General features: G+C 43.7%; 1 protein-coding gene across 25 annotated transcripts in view; it reads right to left on the bottom strand.

Moving 5' to 3' along the window:
• The window catches only part of NRCAM (neuronal cell adhesion molecule), a 731,897-nt gene that overhangs the window by 57,702 nt on the left and 658,265 nt on the right, over positions 1 to 15,930 (bottom strand). For 16 of the 25 annotated variants that reach the window (XM_069627974.1, XM_069627972.1, XM_069627964.1 and 13 more), the window contains 2 exons: positions 10,423 to 10,545; positions 6,021 to 6,206 (listed from right to left, as the gene is read on the bottom strand). In XM_069627974.1, coding sequence (XP_069484075.1) covers positions 6,021 to 6,206; positions 10,423 to 10,545 — 309 coding nt within the window. The remainder of the gene's footprint in view (positions 1 to 6,020; positions 6,207 to 10,422; positions 10,546 to 15,930) is intronic. The other 9 variants (XM_069627975.1, XM_069627973.1, XM_069627971.1 and 6 more) reach the window with 1 other exon arrangement.

The following is a 15,930-nucleotide window of genomic DNA, read 5'->3' as shown; positions in this document are numbered from 1 at the left end:
ATGTGAGGGGGAAGAGTCAGTGGGATCCTTCTCTACCCAGCCTCTTGGGTAGCAGTCAGACCACCCTATTCGCTTGCAGCCCGCCTCCCTCAAATCGTAGGATGGTGAGTTCCATCAATTCACCACAATCACTCCACACATTCACCTGGCTCCAATTGTAGTCCTGATTCCGCTTAACGATACCATGCCTGGCCAGCACAGTTTATCACTGCCCTGCATCCAGCTAGCCTTCTGGGGCACTCCCCCAACTCTTCCTGACCAGATGCACAGGGACTCCAAAACCTGCCAGCTCTCTGCCAATACAGATACAAATTCTTCAGTGGTATCCCCCTCCTTTCCCAGGTTATCTTCCTGGGACACTCGCTGTTGCCCCATCTCTACCTCATGCTCACATGACTCACGTGCACAAGCCCCGAGAGGATGCCGCCGCTGTGGTCAGTCTATGAATCCATGTGTGCAATCAGCTTGTTCTGAAATCTTCCCCTTACATATTACTACTCATTGTGACTCTATAAAACTGGACCTTTGGGAGCAGAGAATGACCAAGGATGTCCTGGGAAGATCAGGGAGCCATGGTTGGATTCCCAATAGTTGGATTGCAATTATTCCGTATCCTTACCCAGGACCTGTTGGCCCGACTGGAAGTAACCTGACCGGCCCCGTTTTATCTGGTGCAAACCTTATACCCCTGGAGACAGGGCTAATTAGTAGCTGCTGTGGGTTGGGGCTTGTTGGGCCTTGATTGTAAACAAGGGATTTTCCCTGCTTGTGAGTTACTTACCTTAGCTGGCCTTTGGCCACTGCCCTTTTTCCTTATTTTCTTTTGACATGATTATATGATGTATTATGGCATTTAAGTCAATGTTTTGTGTTAGGATGTACTTTGATGGCCGAAATAAAGTTATATGATGATGACATTACTACTCCGACCCCAACTAATCCCTATATCCACAAGGAAATCCTAAACATTGGACTCCAGTCTCTTCACATTCATAACATTTCTTTATAAAAGCATAATGGTAATAACCGGTCAATTTTTTTAAAATGATCATTATTGCTAATCCCCAGAAATAATCAAATGTGTGTATCAAAAAGCTCATTATTAATCTAGTAGATTTGCCAAGTCTTTTCGTAATGATACCATCTCTTCTGATTTGTTACAAGCATTCGTCATGTCTACTGCAAGTATCCAGGAATATACGTTTTCTCCAAGTAGAGTCCAACGTGTCCTCTCCACCGCTGGTTTTTAATGCTACTTTTCAATGACACCAATATCTCCAATCGTCTTGCCGCTCCTCCACATTTGCTCATTTTCAGAGGTTCCAGGTCCACAGAGGTAGACCCTCCCCTGTGCCCACAGAAAGCTGCCTCTTAAGAGGCACTGATGTTGTGGCCCTGCTAGAGTCGCTCTACGGCATTTGCCCAGGATGATGGCTTCACAAGGACTAAGAGCGCTGCCTTTTAATCTCTTGCTTGAGCACTGGTGCTTTGCCATTGATTTTGCCTCTTAATGTGTACATCAGTGATACATATAAGAAAGACAAACTTGGCTTTTGCGACACATTTTATTTCCGCCCCCCTTTAAACGCGGCGCCCCTTTTTCAGACTGCATGGATAGTTTTAATTTTGGGCACACTCTGCTCACCGTTATTAACCTGTAGCATGTAACCTGTAGCATGTCATTCTCCGCAGATCTTGTGAAATGCAAAACAGAAATAATTCACACATGTAAGAAGCAAAGTCATGCAAATGTCAATTTTACCTTGGCCAGCACCTAGGTCAGATCCGGTTTAGCGGAAGGAGGGAACCCCAAGTGGTTAGATATAGCACAACAAAACAACACATTGTTAGGGGAGTAGTTAGGAATTCAAAGGCAGACAGAAAAAGTTAGTGTATTAGAGAAATTGTGTACATGCTGGAATAAATGTTAGAACATATGACAAAAACAAATAATTCACTGAGTGCTTTGCTGGTAATTCGTGTGGATGATCCAGGTACACTTTCAAACACTGAAATAATCACCTGTTGAACCTTGCAGAACAGCAACAGACCTTTAAAAACAATCTCAGTTCATCCCCAAAACGAGTCCCTAGTTTGCCTCTGTAGGAGACACATCGCAATGCGCCCATTCATCGGTGTTTACTTGTCAGATTCAAGCTGTGGCTCTCTTGCTCCAATATTTTAACACACTAATCAGTTCTGAATGTGTTTTAAAACAGTGATAAACCACAGAGTGAATCTGGCAAGCAAATAGTTGGACATATGTATTGCAACATATCTCCCCACAGGGGCAAATCGAGGGGTATTTACCAGGTAGCAAAAAAGTGTCACAATGAAGCACAACCCGGAATTACAAAATTAAACACCAGACTTTATTTGTGGCCTTTACACAAGGTGGACCAAAATCATAAGCGCAGAAATATAGAGAAAACTTAAGTCTTGGGGTCTCCTATTCCAAGAATGCCCTCCCTGAGACTTGAGCTCTCAGTTTCAGTCCCTCACACATTATTATGGTCCCAAGGTCATAAATATGCGCCAGTTAAAGCAAAGGTTCAAAAAGAAAACCCAAACAGATCCATTTTAGTTGGACGTTTTAGGATCCCTACTTTCTGCAACAAAGTCCGACTCCTGTCTGCAGGTCCGGCTGTGTCCTACTAACACAGCAGACCCTGTAATAGGCTTCTTCAGTCAGCTAATGCCCGTCTGTGGCGCTGGTATATTAAGTTTGGCAGGGAGCTGGACTTCTGGCACTGGGTCCTCTCCCCTGTCAAACCAAGGCTTACGCCTTTCCTTTCTCCCTGCCCCTGCTCCTCTATAAACTTGCTGTAAGTTCCTAACCCTCTCGTTCCACTCCCACCTCTATCAGCTTCCACAGGTTGAACCTTCCTACTCTGTCTGGTTTACCTCCTCCCTCTAATGATCCTTCTTAATAGTCTCATTCCACTGCTTAATTTCCTTTTAGTTTCACCTCTCTATCCTCTCTTTTTCACTGTCCACTCTCTGTCGTCTGCTTGCTCTTCTACCCAGACTCACTTCTTACCTCGTATGACCTCTCTCTTTGTCAAGATCCCATCTCACTCCATGCACTTCCAACACTTCACCATCTCCTTTCGATGTTGTTCTCCAACTTTTTCTTCTTGGAGTTCCACCTCCTCAACCTAATGTTCCTGACAATCAACCTCCCCTACATTCTCCCCGGCTCATTTTAATATTCTTCACTACCGGTCTCCTGGATTTTCCTAACTTCATCCTCCTGTCTTTCGTTGCCAACAGCATTCTCACCTCTCCCTATCGCTTCCCCTTCCTGTTCTCCACTACCAGTCACATCTCTGCACTAAACCTCCCCTCCCGAACGAGTCTGCCTTCAGTCTCCGCACTATTCCCAACCTTCTCCTCTTGATAGGCTTTGTCTCTGGCCTTCTCTCTCCTCCCAACCTCGTTCTCTTAATGACATCTGCCTCTGCTCGTATCTCTAAACTAACAACCTCTGGATATACTCCATATCTGGTTTCTTCTCTACTCACAACATCTTCTGGATATACTTTATCTCCAACTTCCTTTCTCCATCTGGTCCCCATTTTCTCCACAACCTTGATCTTCCACTTGACTTCTGCTCTTTATAGCTGCCTCGTTCCTCCCTTCTGGTCTCACAAACTCCCCCTTCCACCTCCTTCTCATCCTTTGACTTCAAAAGCTCTCCTCCCACCTCGTCACACCCCTTTGGTTCACATCTCCTTCCACATGTGTCCCTTTCTGGCTTCACAACCCTTCCTTCCAGCCCCGTTTCCTACTTGGGTCTCATCAACGACTCATCCACCTCCTTCCCCACTCTGGATTCACAAACCCTTCTCTTTCTCACCCTTTGGTCTTCAATCTCTTTTACCTCCTCCGTAACCTCTCTGTGCTTGTCAATAATATTGCACCTTCTCCTTCTAGCTGCAGTTTCGCCTCCAAGCTCCTGTAATCTCCCTGCTCCAAACTCCCCCAATCCTCTCTCTGCAAACTCCACCTGCTCTCGCCAAACTCCTACTCCAAGAATACACCCGGTCAGAATGGGCTGCCTGGGTTTTACAGGGATCTCCCTCCTCCCACTGGGTGGGATTTCTGTTAAGGGTCTGCACCTGTGCTCTCTGATCGACATATGACTTTTGTTACGGCCCCCTAGTGCCTCCACGAATGTCATAGACATTGGGGATGGGACAAAATGTATAACTGGCCTGAAACACGCTTCTGAGATATGATAGGTTATTTATAACACACTTAATACACAGAGGTTTCTAAGTGCGAAACTGGGGATCGAACCTGTGGTCCTCCCTGTCGTCTTGCTTCTAAGGCGAGCACGTTGCCCCTGAGCTAACCTCCGAAGAGGGAAACATTTTGGATTCCAAAAGATAAATTCCCTGTTGGGAAGTTGCATGCTTGCAACGTTGTATCCACAGGACTCCCTGACTCATCGAATTACCCTTTTATGTTCTGAAATGACTTCTGTGATGTTCCAGGTGGAGTTTTAACAATGTTGAAATGCACCGAAGCAGTGTGTAGTGAATGGGAACGGTCCCCCCCTTAAATGAAAAGGCTGATTTTGTGATGATCCCCGGCTATGCCAAAGGTACCAAGGCGGGGGACTTTGTCACAGTATATATTTGTTTGATTCTCTTATGTAAGATTCAACCACTGATTTCATCCAACGCTTCTATATCCATATGCATGCTTGTGCCCCTTTACGTTTTACTCTTCAACACATGTTGCTTTCTGGCAAGATTGGGTGCAGAATGTCTAGCAATGTGGGTTTTCTTTCACGCCAAGTACTTTCTTTTAAGTAGTACCAGAAAGTGTACATTTCTCCAGAAATAATATAAATGTGTTCCCTTATATTAACGTGCATACGAACATGCAGCCATCCCCAACTATGTTTGAGATTAGATATTAGCTGCGTGAATGCAGCTTAAAGCCTGGACTGTTCATAGACAACTTTAAGTGGTTGGACGCAGCTCAGATTTGACAATGGATGCCATGCCGATCGGACCATTATCCGTTCATGTGCAGCAACGAACGGGGACCACACAGCGATGGGCAGAATTTGCTGCGCACATGGCCCCCACCATTTTAGATTCTGGAGAGCTATGACCCACTCATCATAAAAGTGATCTAGAGAATTACAGCAGGTACAATTGATATTTGCCTTTGGCGCAAAACAATATGCGTAATACTATTAATGACCGAAAAGGGATGCGTAAGACCATGTCACCTAAGATGCCCTTCCATTTTTGAAAAAACATTGCAGTTACACAATGCAGCCAAGGTGGCATAATTGATCACACGTTGGCTCTTCTACACAGAAGCGTAACCAGGATTGTCTAACAAGTGGGGCCTGATGTTAATGGTTCCATTTCATTTCATCGCGGGATGAAGTTTTGTTGTTTTTTGATCCGTGGATAGTTTAACGAAAAAAATAAAATAATTTTTTTATTTTTTATTTTTGGGTGGGTTTCCCACCCTGAGTCCCCCATCCCCTTGAATTTTTATTTTTATTTTTGGGTGGATTCCCACCCTGAGCCCCCATCCCCTTGAATTTTTTTTATCTATTCCTGAATACCAACACCCCATATATATATATTCTTTTCTAACTCCCCCTAAAAAATTCAATGAGTTTTTTCCTTAAAATATCTGCAGAGAAAAACCCAGTGGAATTTCATAACGCGATGAAAGGACGTTGTACTGATGCTAATGTAGTTGGGCCCACCACAGTGACAATAACATCTGTAAATGTCCACAAAGTGCTACTGAGATCCGCATTTACAGATTTTGGGTGGTCCTTGGCCGCTCAGGCCCTACCCTGTCTATGCCGTTTCTTCTACAACGTCTTAGCCTCTTCCTTTAACAATGCCCTTACTACAATCAACACTTTGCAGTGAAGGTGCGCTAGAATGCAGTACGTTTCCTCTCATACAATGATTGATTACAAATGTTTGAAAATTAAAAAAGAAAGATTGTGCTTTTTAAAGCTCTTTTGTACATACCCGTCTTACCTTCATCCATAATTGTGACGGCTTCCTCCGTTATTTGATTTCCTGCTCCCACAGACGTGTGGGCATAGAAGTAGAACTTGTACCGAGTACTGTAGTTTAGATTTCTTAGGATCAGACTGGTCTCGTTGGCAGGAATTCTGACCTCTATCTGAGGGCCTAATTCATGGGTGCTGTTTACTGTGTTGGGGGAAAAAGACAGACTTGGTCAATTCAAAATGATCAATGTATATTTGCCAGCAAGGTCCCCTTTAAGAGTGGCTTAGACTCAAAGTTGCAGGCGTCTGCAATCCTTGGCTCTCCTTATGTTTTGGACTACAACTATCATCAGCCATTGCAAACATAACCAGTGGTGAGGGATCCTGGGAGTCATAGTCCAAAACATCTGGAGAGCCGCAGGTGGCAGGTCCGTGGCCCAACCCCATGAAATGTTAGATATTCTTGTTCTGACCCGACTCAACACATGCATGTTTGGAAAATTGCAATATCAGATTAATTCCCTCTAAGTTCAGACAGAAAAAATAGCAAATTTGAGTAGTATGAGTACACATTTTGAAACAAGTATAGACAATAACAGAGTATTACAGATTGCAAAATTAGTTCACATTTAAATAAAGCACAAACACCACAATATTGAAGAAAAATGGTATCTTGACATAGACGAATAATATTGGGCAGAACATTGATGATTATCATACAACCACCCGAAGAAGCAACTGATGGTGTTATGCTTGCACAAACAATTGTTGTTGCTTATGTAACAATATATGATTGTTAACATATGATTGGTAGATAATCAATGATTATAGTATCTCAGTACTGAAATGTTCTACCAATATCCGGGGGTGCACTAATGTACATCAGAGGCCTTTTGCTGATGTTACTAAGGAAGGAAGGCGGAGTGCAGTTAGTTCCTCTTACCCCTGCAGGGGTCAAGTAGTATTGCGGGCCTTTGTCCAGCTGGCCCAGATTCTTCTGCCATGTCGCTGCATTATGGTGTCAGAGGTAGGAGATTTTGGGGGAGGAGGTTTTCTAAGTGGCTACTAAGTCTCTGGGTCACAAATCTGGTTTCTAGATGTGGGACGATACAGAGGTAAATATGTCAATGACGGGCCTTTTAAAATTAATTTAAACAAGATTAACAAGGAGTCATGGAATACATGGGATGGATTGCGACAACAAAACTGTTGTCCATTTTCCTATTCTTTAGAACTGTTCGGGCAGTATTACTCCTGCCTGAGTGCAGCTTTAATCCTCCTCAGATTTTGGTAATTAAAGCATGCACACATTTTGAAACTTGTGTGTGGAGTGATGTAACTATGACTTTTTTTTTAAACTACGCTCACCTAGACCACAGCAAATATAAACAGGATTGCAGACATATTATTGTTATAATTACTTAGGACATCCCTTTATCAGGAGAGGTTTAGCTTTTCTGTGCCTTTGTTGTGCATGTTCCCTGTGTTCATCCCCACTTTCCATTGGCCGTCCTTTGTGCTCAATGTCCAAAAAATAGTGTGATCGATATTGTCTGATTGGAAGCAAAAACTCTGAATGTCGAATGACTGTCCAACTCCAGACCTCGTGGGCCGGATCCATGCCGGGTTTTCTGCATACCCCTCATTAATATAAATGATACATTTGCATTCAACGATTCTAAATGTATGCAAATGTGTCCTTGTTAATATTAATGAGGGACAGCCTGAAAACCCGTCAGGATTCCAGCCCTCGAGGCCCAGAGATGAACAGCCCTGAACTAAACCATGCTGTACTAGGTACCGTCCCGGTTTTAGATAACACATAGATTCCTTTTTTTAATTTATTTGTCTATTTGTATTTTGCTACTAGAACCTTTTACAAAAAACGGAGAAAACATTAATAAAACGTATTCATAAAACATCCCATAATAACCTAATAGAGGAAAAAAACAACAGAGAAGGGAATATACAATGAATTACTATGTACATTTTGATAAAACATTAAATACAACAACAACAAAAAATTCAAGATCAGAAATGAAATACCTTAACATTTAAACATAATAAAAGGGATACCAACTACGATCATCATTTCGTGGTTGTTCCTAAAAACCAGTACAATTTGCACACAATCAAACTTATTGGAGCCCAAGCAACCTTTCTCTTATCAAATCACGATGCCACTTCTCCTGAGCAGCTGAACCACAGCCACTGTCAGAGCTCTCTCATGTCCCGAGATCAACCTGTCCCAAAACATGTCTGGCAGCAGTCTCTCCTCCTCCATCCCATACCTGGCAAACAAAGAACTGGCGTCCCGGGTGCCCTCACAGTCTTAGATAACACATACATCACCTCTTCTCGTACGCAGACCTCTCATTATACAGGACCGACTTACATATCCTCAGTGATAGGCATATTTATAGACACAAGCTAAGTATGACTTCAACAGAGATATAACCAAAACCATAGTCACCTAAACTTGAAATGTATATTTGGGATGGTATCAATAAAAAACATTAATCACTGTATGCATGCTAATATTTTTCATCCTAATATGATTTCCTAGTTGTGGTGTTTGTGATTCCAGGGCAACTAGTTCCTTCTCTGGGTGGATTAGGTGGATAGGAGGCTTGTCTATGATGTCCGCTGCAGTGGACGATGGAGTGGCAGTCGGCGGGGCCTGTTTCTGCTGTTTATTGATGTCCATGCACAGCGTGTCCATCGACAATGATGTTGTCATCGACGAGTGATGCGTCATGGATGAATGCTTCATGGACGAGTGCTTCCTAGACAAATGCTTTGTCAACGACTGTTTCAACAACAAGATTTTCCTCGACGAGGTCATGGATTTCTTGGTTGACGACGATTTGCCTGTCGGTGGGCCAGGCGTTATAGGTGACGGGAGGCCGCTCCTGGACGGTTGGGAAGGTTTAGGCGTGGACTGTGCCCCTGTGGACGACTGTTCCACTGATGAAGAGGAAGATGCCTTTCTTATGATGATCCCCCGTGTGCAGGGCCTTGGGAGTCTTTTCTGACCCAGGGAAGACTTCTCACTCCTTTTCTTCACCTTGGGAGGTGGAGATTCCATCCTGCCACTGATGAAGCCCTCCTCTTTGGAGCTTGCTAATCTGCTAGCATGGTGGAAGTGGGAGGTGCAGTTTTGGAAGATTATTCATCAGAAGCCATTTGCATGCTTTCCAAATGTAACAGAAGTCTTATATGCCTGTGCTCCAGAGTCTTTTTAGAGAAGGTCTGAAACATTTTGCAAGACTGAATCTTGTGAGGAAAGAGGCAATAAATACAATTTTTGTGAGGGTGCCTAATAAAAATCACCCTCTTGCCATATTTGCTGCAGTCCCTGAAAAGGGAGGTCTTCTTCTTGGCAGTGTGCATTTCTGGCTCTGCCGTGAGGAAAGAGGAAGGCAACCAAAACTCAACTTTTTGTGTGGGAAAAGAAAGATGCCCTGTGTCCAGGAACACTATGCCAATGAAGGCACAGTTCCAGTAATGGGAGACTACCCTCCGTTAGTGAAAGACAAAGGTTTAGACAATTAAGAGAGCTCAAGAGGATTCCCTTGTTCAGTTAGACCACAGTGACCACAGTGAACAATCTGAAGATGGCTGCATTGGGTGGAGCTTAAGCCCTGCCACCTCATTGGTTAGGGTCTAAAAATACCAAATGAGGTGGAGGGACTGCACAAGTTAAGGGCTACACATGCCCTATGTGTAGCTTTTTCCTATAGGGAAACATTTACTTAAGTATAAAATGATTTAAATTGCGAGGATTCCCAGTCTGACGACGGGGAATATTCAAGCAAGTGAATCGATGATAGATCCAATGCTGGAGAAGCATCCTTCAGTAACAGAAAATATGTATGTCTTTAACATAAAATGGAAGGAGGAGTTTACCAAAAAAACTTTGCATTACTTGTGTTGTTAGTTTAAAGTGTTGATAGTTGCCGCATGTAAGATTTTGAAAGTGGTTTAAGATAATCATGTTGACTTCTACACTGATTTGTTTCCTGGTAACTCCCCTTTAACCCCACAGCCCTGCGTGGGAGAGTGGGACAAATTCACAATTATTCTACTACAGAAAATGTGTTTTCTATTTGTTGGGGTGCTGTGGAGGAATGGGGTGGTTATAGGTGAGCAGGAGGGTATGTTCTTTGAGGGGGTGATTTTGTTTAGACTAGTCCACAAAAAAAACTGCTGCGTTCTTACTCGAAGGTCATCAAACTTTAAAAGTGGTGAAAGACACAGATAACTTTTCAGGGGTTCCCCAGGAGTTACTTCAGAGGTGATTTTTGCTCATGCACATTTCATTACTCACAAATAGTCTGTCCCAGATGCTTGGGCAGTAAACACATTCCGAAAATTCATTGTTTACAGTGCTGAAATACATTTAGATGTTCACTTACTTGGCTGGAACTTCAATGTATATTCCGTCAAGACTCCATTTGGGTGTATTGGGGGGGCCCATTCCAGAGTTAGCGAGTCGAGCGTTGGGTCCGTAATCTTGAAATAGGATGGCGCATTCGGAACTTGAAAGAAGAAACATTTCTATTTAGTGGCCAAGTTGAAATAAAAGTGTCTACTTTCCAACTCTGGTATTCCTCACCTTACCACCAAAGTGCTTTTTAAAGCCCTCGATGAACCTTGCTCTAAACCACTGGTCTGCATGCTGTGGCTCTCCAGATGTTTTGGACTATAAGTCCTATGATCCCCCACAATTTAATTTGCTGGTAAATACTGATGGGAGCTGTAGTCCAAAACATCCGTTAACCCAAAAGTTGCAGAACATTCCGAAACATAGTTCTTTACGAGTGAACTTCATCCATGAGGTTTGGTCTTGACTTCAACTTTTTTGAGTACCCAAGAGCGTTTGGAACCAAGCTTCATAGTAACACAATGCAAAACAATGCTGGAATCCTATTGGGAGTTGAGAAGTGGGGCGTGAATGTGAGCTGAATGAGAGAGAGAAATGTGCTTACACAAACGCCGCCCTTCATTCCCCCAAGAAAAGTTACTAAAATGTCAGAGAGAGAGGGTAAGAAAGGGAGAGAGAAAGCTTGAAATGTAGACTGTGAGAAAGGGAGAGAGAGGAGAGAGAGAGAGAGAGAGATTGGGAGAGGAGAGAAAGAGAAAGAGAGAGCAAGAGAGAGAAAAAGAGAGAGAGAGAGAGAGATTGGGAGAGGAGAGAAAGAGAAAGAGAGAGAGAGAGAGCAAGAGAGAGAGAGAGAGAGAGAAAGAGAGAGAGATGAATTTCAGATTAGCCTCTGGTTCCCGGGAGGCAGACATTTGACCAAATAAAATGAGAGATATGTGAGAAAATCCATGCAACAAATCAAAACTAACTATTCACATTAGCCAGTGCTAAGTAGACACAAACACGCTGCAGTTATTTCTTGAATAACCATGTCGAGTCTTCATCAATTTCTGAATGATAATTATGAAGTCATGCTTGGTCTAATCTCACAAGAAATAGCGTTCCACTTGAAAACATAATTTTCGAAACTATGTAAAGTTTGGATTGCTTTCATTTGAACACTTCAAGATGTAGTCATTATTTTATCCTTAACCTTTAGACATGCCCAAAGACTTCAGTTTCTTACTTAGCTATTACCAGAGACAGAGCGATTCCTGGCATATAAGGAAGCCAATGTAAGCTGATCAAAAATGAAGTCGTGTACCCTATAGTGACATTTGTTAAGTACAGACCCAATAGAGGAAAGTCAGTATTTGTGAAGATTGGCCAACACAGAGTTTCCATTGTCTAGCCTGAGCCACTGGTCACATATCTTTACTGAGAAGGGATTGTACACAGTAAATCTTAGAAAGATATAAACTAGAATGTTTCACTACATTGCTTACATTTTGATCCAGTCAGTATTTAAGATCCAGAACAAATCTTTTTGATTTAGCTGATCTGTCGCTATGGGATCAGTCACATCTAGGATAAGAGACGATGTGGCACAAGACGACATTTGAACATGTTGAAACACTTCTTACCTGAATGTAATGAGCTAGGTCCTACTTACATGTGCAATCTAGGACAATTTGCTCATGAATTAGAATCCATACAAAGTGAGTCTTTCTGGAAGTACTATTTAAATGCAAAGAATAAGGAATTGCAGATAGCACTCTACTGGGTTTGGTGTGAGGTTGTCCAAAGTCGATCGAAATGTAATACGTCTTAATGTTGGTTCTTTCACAACATATATATCATAATCTGAAGGCATAACAAACCTAATTTATAAAGATATAATTGCAAATGCTTTTATTGAACTCAATTGATTTTATGAACGTTGATTTTGGTATGTGACCATTTCTGAAATATGAATTAATTATATTATGATAAATCACTTGTTTTTAACGTGCAATTAAGTATGTACAATAATATTTATCCTTTTAGTACTGTTGATTATATCTGATTTATATGTGAAAAGTTTATATATAAATTATATCACATTAAATAAAAATTAAATGAACAAGCATTGAACTGGAAAATCATAACTTTTCTCTTCAATATATACTTTTCCGAATTGGATAGTTGGGGGACACCTGCAGGTAAATCAGATTATTGGTACTGGGGCACATGACTGATTACATTTGCTTATCCAATATATTAAAACTCCAAATACATCACACATTTTCCTGCCAGCAATTAAATATGGACTTTGAAGATTTTTCATTATTTTACATCACTCACTCTAATGGCAAGTCCATTGTGTTAATGTTAAAGGTTTTTATACTGCGCAAGGTTGCCACCTGCGTGGTCCCTAGGCACCCAGGCGGATCTGTAATGCATGGAGGGAGGGTGAGTGGTTAGTAGGAGTGAGCGGCAAAAGAGCATGCGAGTTGTGATGTGCTGTTGGCAGCTTCAATTCGGAAACACAGTTCACTGAGCATAAATTCAATTTTCTGGAGTCAGCCACCATGTGCTGTTGTTCGGGATTATGTGTGGTTTGTTTTGCTGTTGAAGTGTTGTGAAGTACGTGCAGATTGTGGTGCTGTAGAGGTATGGTTGTGTGGAGTTCAGAGTTTGAGAAGCATATGCACAGGAGTGAGTTTTTAGCACAGATTGTTGGGGAACGTCCTGGGAATCCATCTAAGTTCATTATATATCCCACCCATGAAATATCCATCTAAGTGCATCACAGCCCCTACCACCGAAAAATCCATCCAAGTGCATCACACTTCCCACTGCCAAAAATCCTTCTAAGTGCATCACATATCCCACCCCTGAAATATCCATCCAAGTGCATCAAACTTCCCACCACCGAAAATCCATCTAGATGCATCACATATCCCACCTCTAAAATATCCATCTAAGTGCATCACATCACCCACCCCTGAAATATTCATACAAGGGCATCACATCTCCCACCCCTAAAAATCCTTCAAAGTGCATCACATCTCCCACCCCTAAAATATGCATCTAAGTGCATCACATCTCCCACCCCTGAAATATCCATCTAAGTGCATCACATCCCCCACCACCAAAAATCCATCCAAGGACATCACATCTCCCAACCCTGAAAAATCTATCCAAGTGCATCACATCTCCCACCCCTGAAAATCAATCCAAGTGCATCACATCTGCCCCCTGAAAAATCCATCCAAGTGCATCACATCCCCCACCGCCAAAAAATCCATTCAAGTGCATCACATCTCCCACCCCTGAAAATCAATCCAAGTGCATCACATCTGCCCCCTGAAAAATCCATCTAAGTGCATCACATCCCCCACCGCCGAAAAATTCATCCAAGCGCCTCACATCTCCCACCCCTGAAATATCCATCTAAGTGCATCACATCCCCCACCGCCGAAAAAGCGATCCAAGGACATCACATCTCCCTCCCCTGAAAAATCCATCTAAATGCATCACATCTCCCACACCTGAAAAATCCATCTAAGTGCATCTCATCTCCTACTTCTGAAATAATCCATCCAAGTGCATACATATGATACCTTTTTAGGTTTCACAATTCTAAGACCAGAGTGTGATTAAGTGTAGGTTATTCCTTAGTGTTTGGTACATATGTACTTATTAGGTACTTGACTGTCAAAGCATGAACCCCTATTCAATTGGCTGTATCAGGTATGACTATCCTATGAAGTTTAGGCTAAGCGTAAGAAGGTATTCAATAATAGAGAAAGTAATAAGATAATAAGAAGATACGAGGGGTGGGAACAGTTAATGGAGTACAGTAATTACTGTATCCCCTGCCCTGACCCACTCGTACCTTTGAATTTGCTGCTGGTTGACTGCTGCAGGCTTCCTAGGCAAACATGTGCAAACACAGACAGGAGCTGCTTCATCGGGAGCTGCCCTTTGCCTTGGAGCCCTTAGCGAAGGGATGCCCGGGCAAGGCTGCCCTGGACGGACCTTTGAAATACAGCTGTTTCAAGTCACAGGTATGGCACGGACCAATGAGATTCAAATGGGGAAAGAGACACCAGACTGTTTCAGCCAATTGCAAGAGGGATGGTGGGGAGAGTAAGAAAGCCAGAAACAAAGGACTACACCACAGAGCATGCTCACCCTAGATGCAGACCAGCTCAGAAAACGGAATGGTGTCCACAGAAAATACAAAATAAACTCCACAAAAAACCACAAACTAGGCAGAAAACAATTGCAAAATACACACAAATCCCTCCACAAAGGCAGCTAAAACAGGCCATCTTTATCACAAGGGGCAATTTAGGAGTTTGTTGTTGAGGAATTCATAGGGTAATGGCAACTCATTTATGATCTGAAGCAAAATCCTTTTTTCCCAGTGTAGAATGGTACTCCTCACTTCAGGGGTATCACAACACAGGTTGGTCTGTGTGGCGCTGCCCGTAATGACGGGCTTACGCGGCGGCGTGACGTTGCACGCCGCCGCCCAGGTTATAAATAAAGGGGCGTTCCCGGCCGCGAGCAGAGCGACCGGGAAGCCCGAACCGAAAGGCTGTGTGTCCTTTCGGGAGGGGGCTTACAGGCACGCAGTGGGGGCTCAGGACCGCCCCCCAACAGTGGCGACGAGCGAGTGCGGATGCCCGGGCCCGGCGGTGCAGGCTTCCAAATTTTTTCTGCATGTACGGAGCGCCTGGATGCTCCGTCTTAGGCCGTGGCTGCGGCTCGTACACGCGGCCGGCGGCCATTTTGTCTGGTAGGCCGCGGATGTTCTCCGAGCTCCGGTTTGGAGGGGGAAGTGAATCCGGGCCAAATTTTTGGAAATTCTGCTTGCAGGCAGCATGATCTGCACACCCATGGTTGGATTGTGGATTTTCATGTAGTTTTGGTGCTACTACGTCGTGTGAAAGCCAGGAGAAGGGTTAACATGGCTGGACCTGCTTAGCCTACTCCATGCTTATGACTTAATTTTTGGAACACCTATACATTGGTGGATGCCAGCGCGATGGAGACAGCATTTTTCTTCGTCCCCTTCATCATCAAGTGGCTGTAGAATCTTCTTCGTCCTCTTCATCATCGGAGAAGGCTGTGATTGAGAGACATTCACACCAGCACGCTTTGTTCCTGGTCCTTGAAGCTGGTGCCCGTCCCAGGTCAGCTGTCAGGCTCGTAGTGTGTACCTGGTATCGGATTTGACTGTTATTGACACTCACACTGTGGATGGTGAAGGGTGGCTGAGTTGCGGCCTCCAGGACAACTGGTGGGGGTGCCTGTGCGCTCAGACCTATGTTTGACTCTGAAGATTCGGATGACGGGGCAGGGGCTGCGCCGATTCCTCAACAGGCTGGGCAGCCTCCAGTAATTCCAATGCAACAGCCGATACCGGCTCCACAGGTGCCCCTGCAAGGACCTCCAGCAGTGCTGCCAGCTGCCCAACCTGGACCCCCCATCATGGCTCAGGCAAGAGCACCTGCGGCCCACGCTGCTTTGCAGCCCATTCCGGAATTTGACGCATCGGGGCCACCTT

This window comes from Ambystoma mexicanum, chromosome 12 (genome assembly GCF_040938575.1).
Source record: "Ambystoma mexicanum isolate Mex_15411 chromosome 12, UKY_AmexF1_1, whole genome shotgun sequence".
Classification (NCBI taxonomy): Eukaryota; Metazoa; Chordata; class Amphibia; order Caudata; family Ambystomatidae; genus Ambystoma; species Ambystoma mexicanum.
Note: the sequence above shows the minus strand (reverse complement) of the source record. Positions and strands in the feature narration are given on the sequence as shown.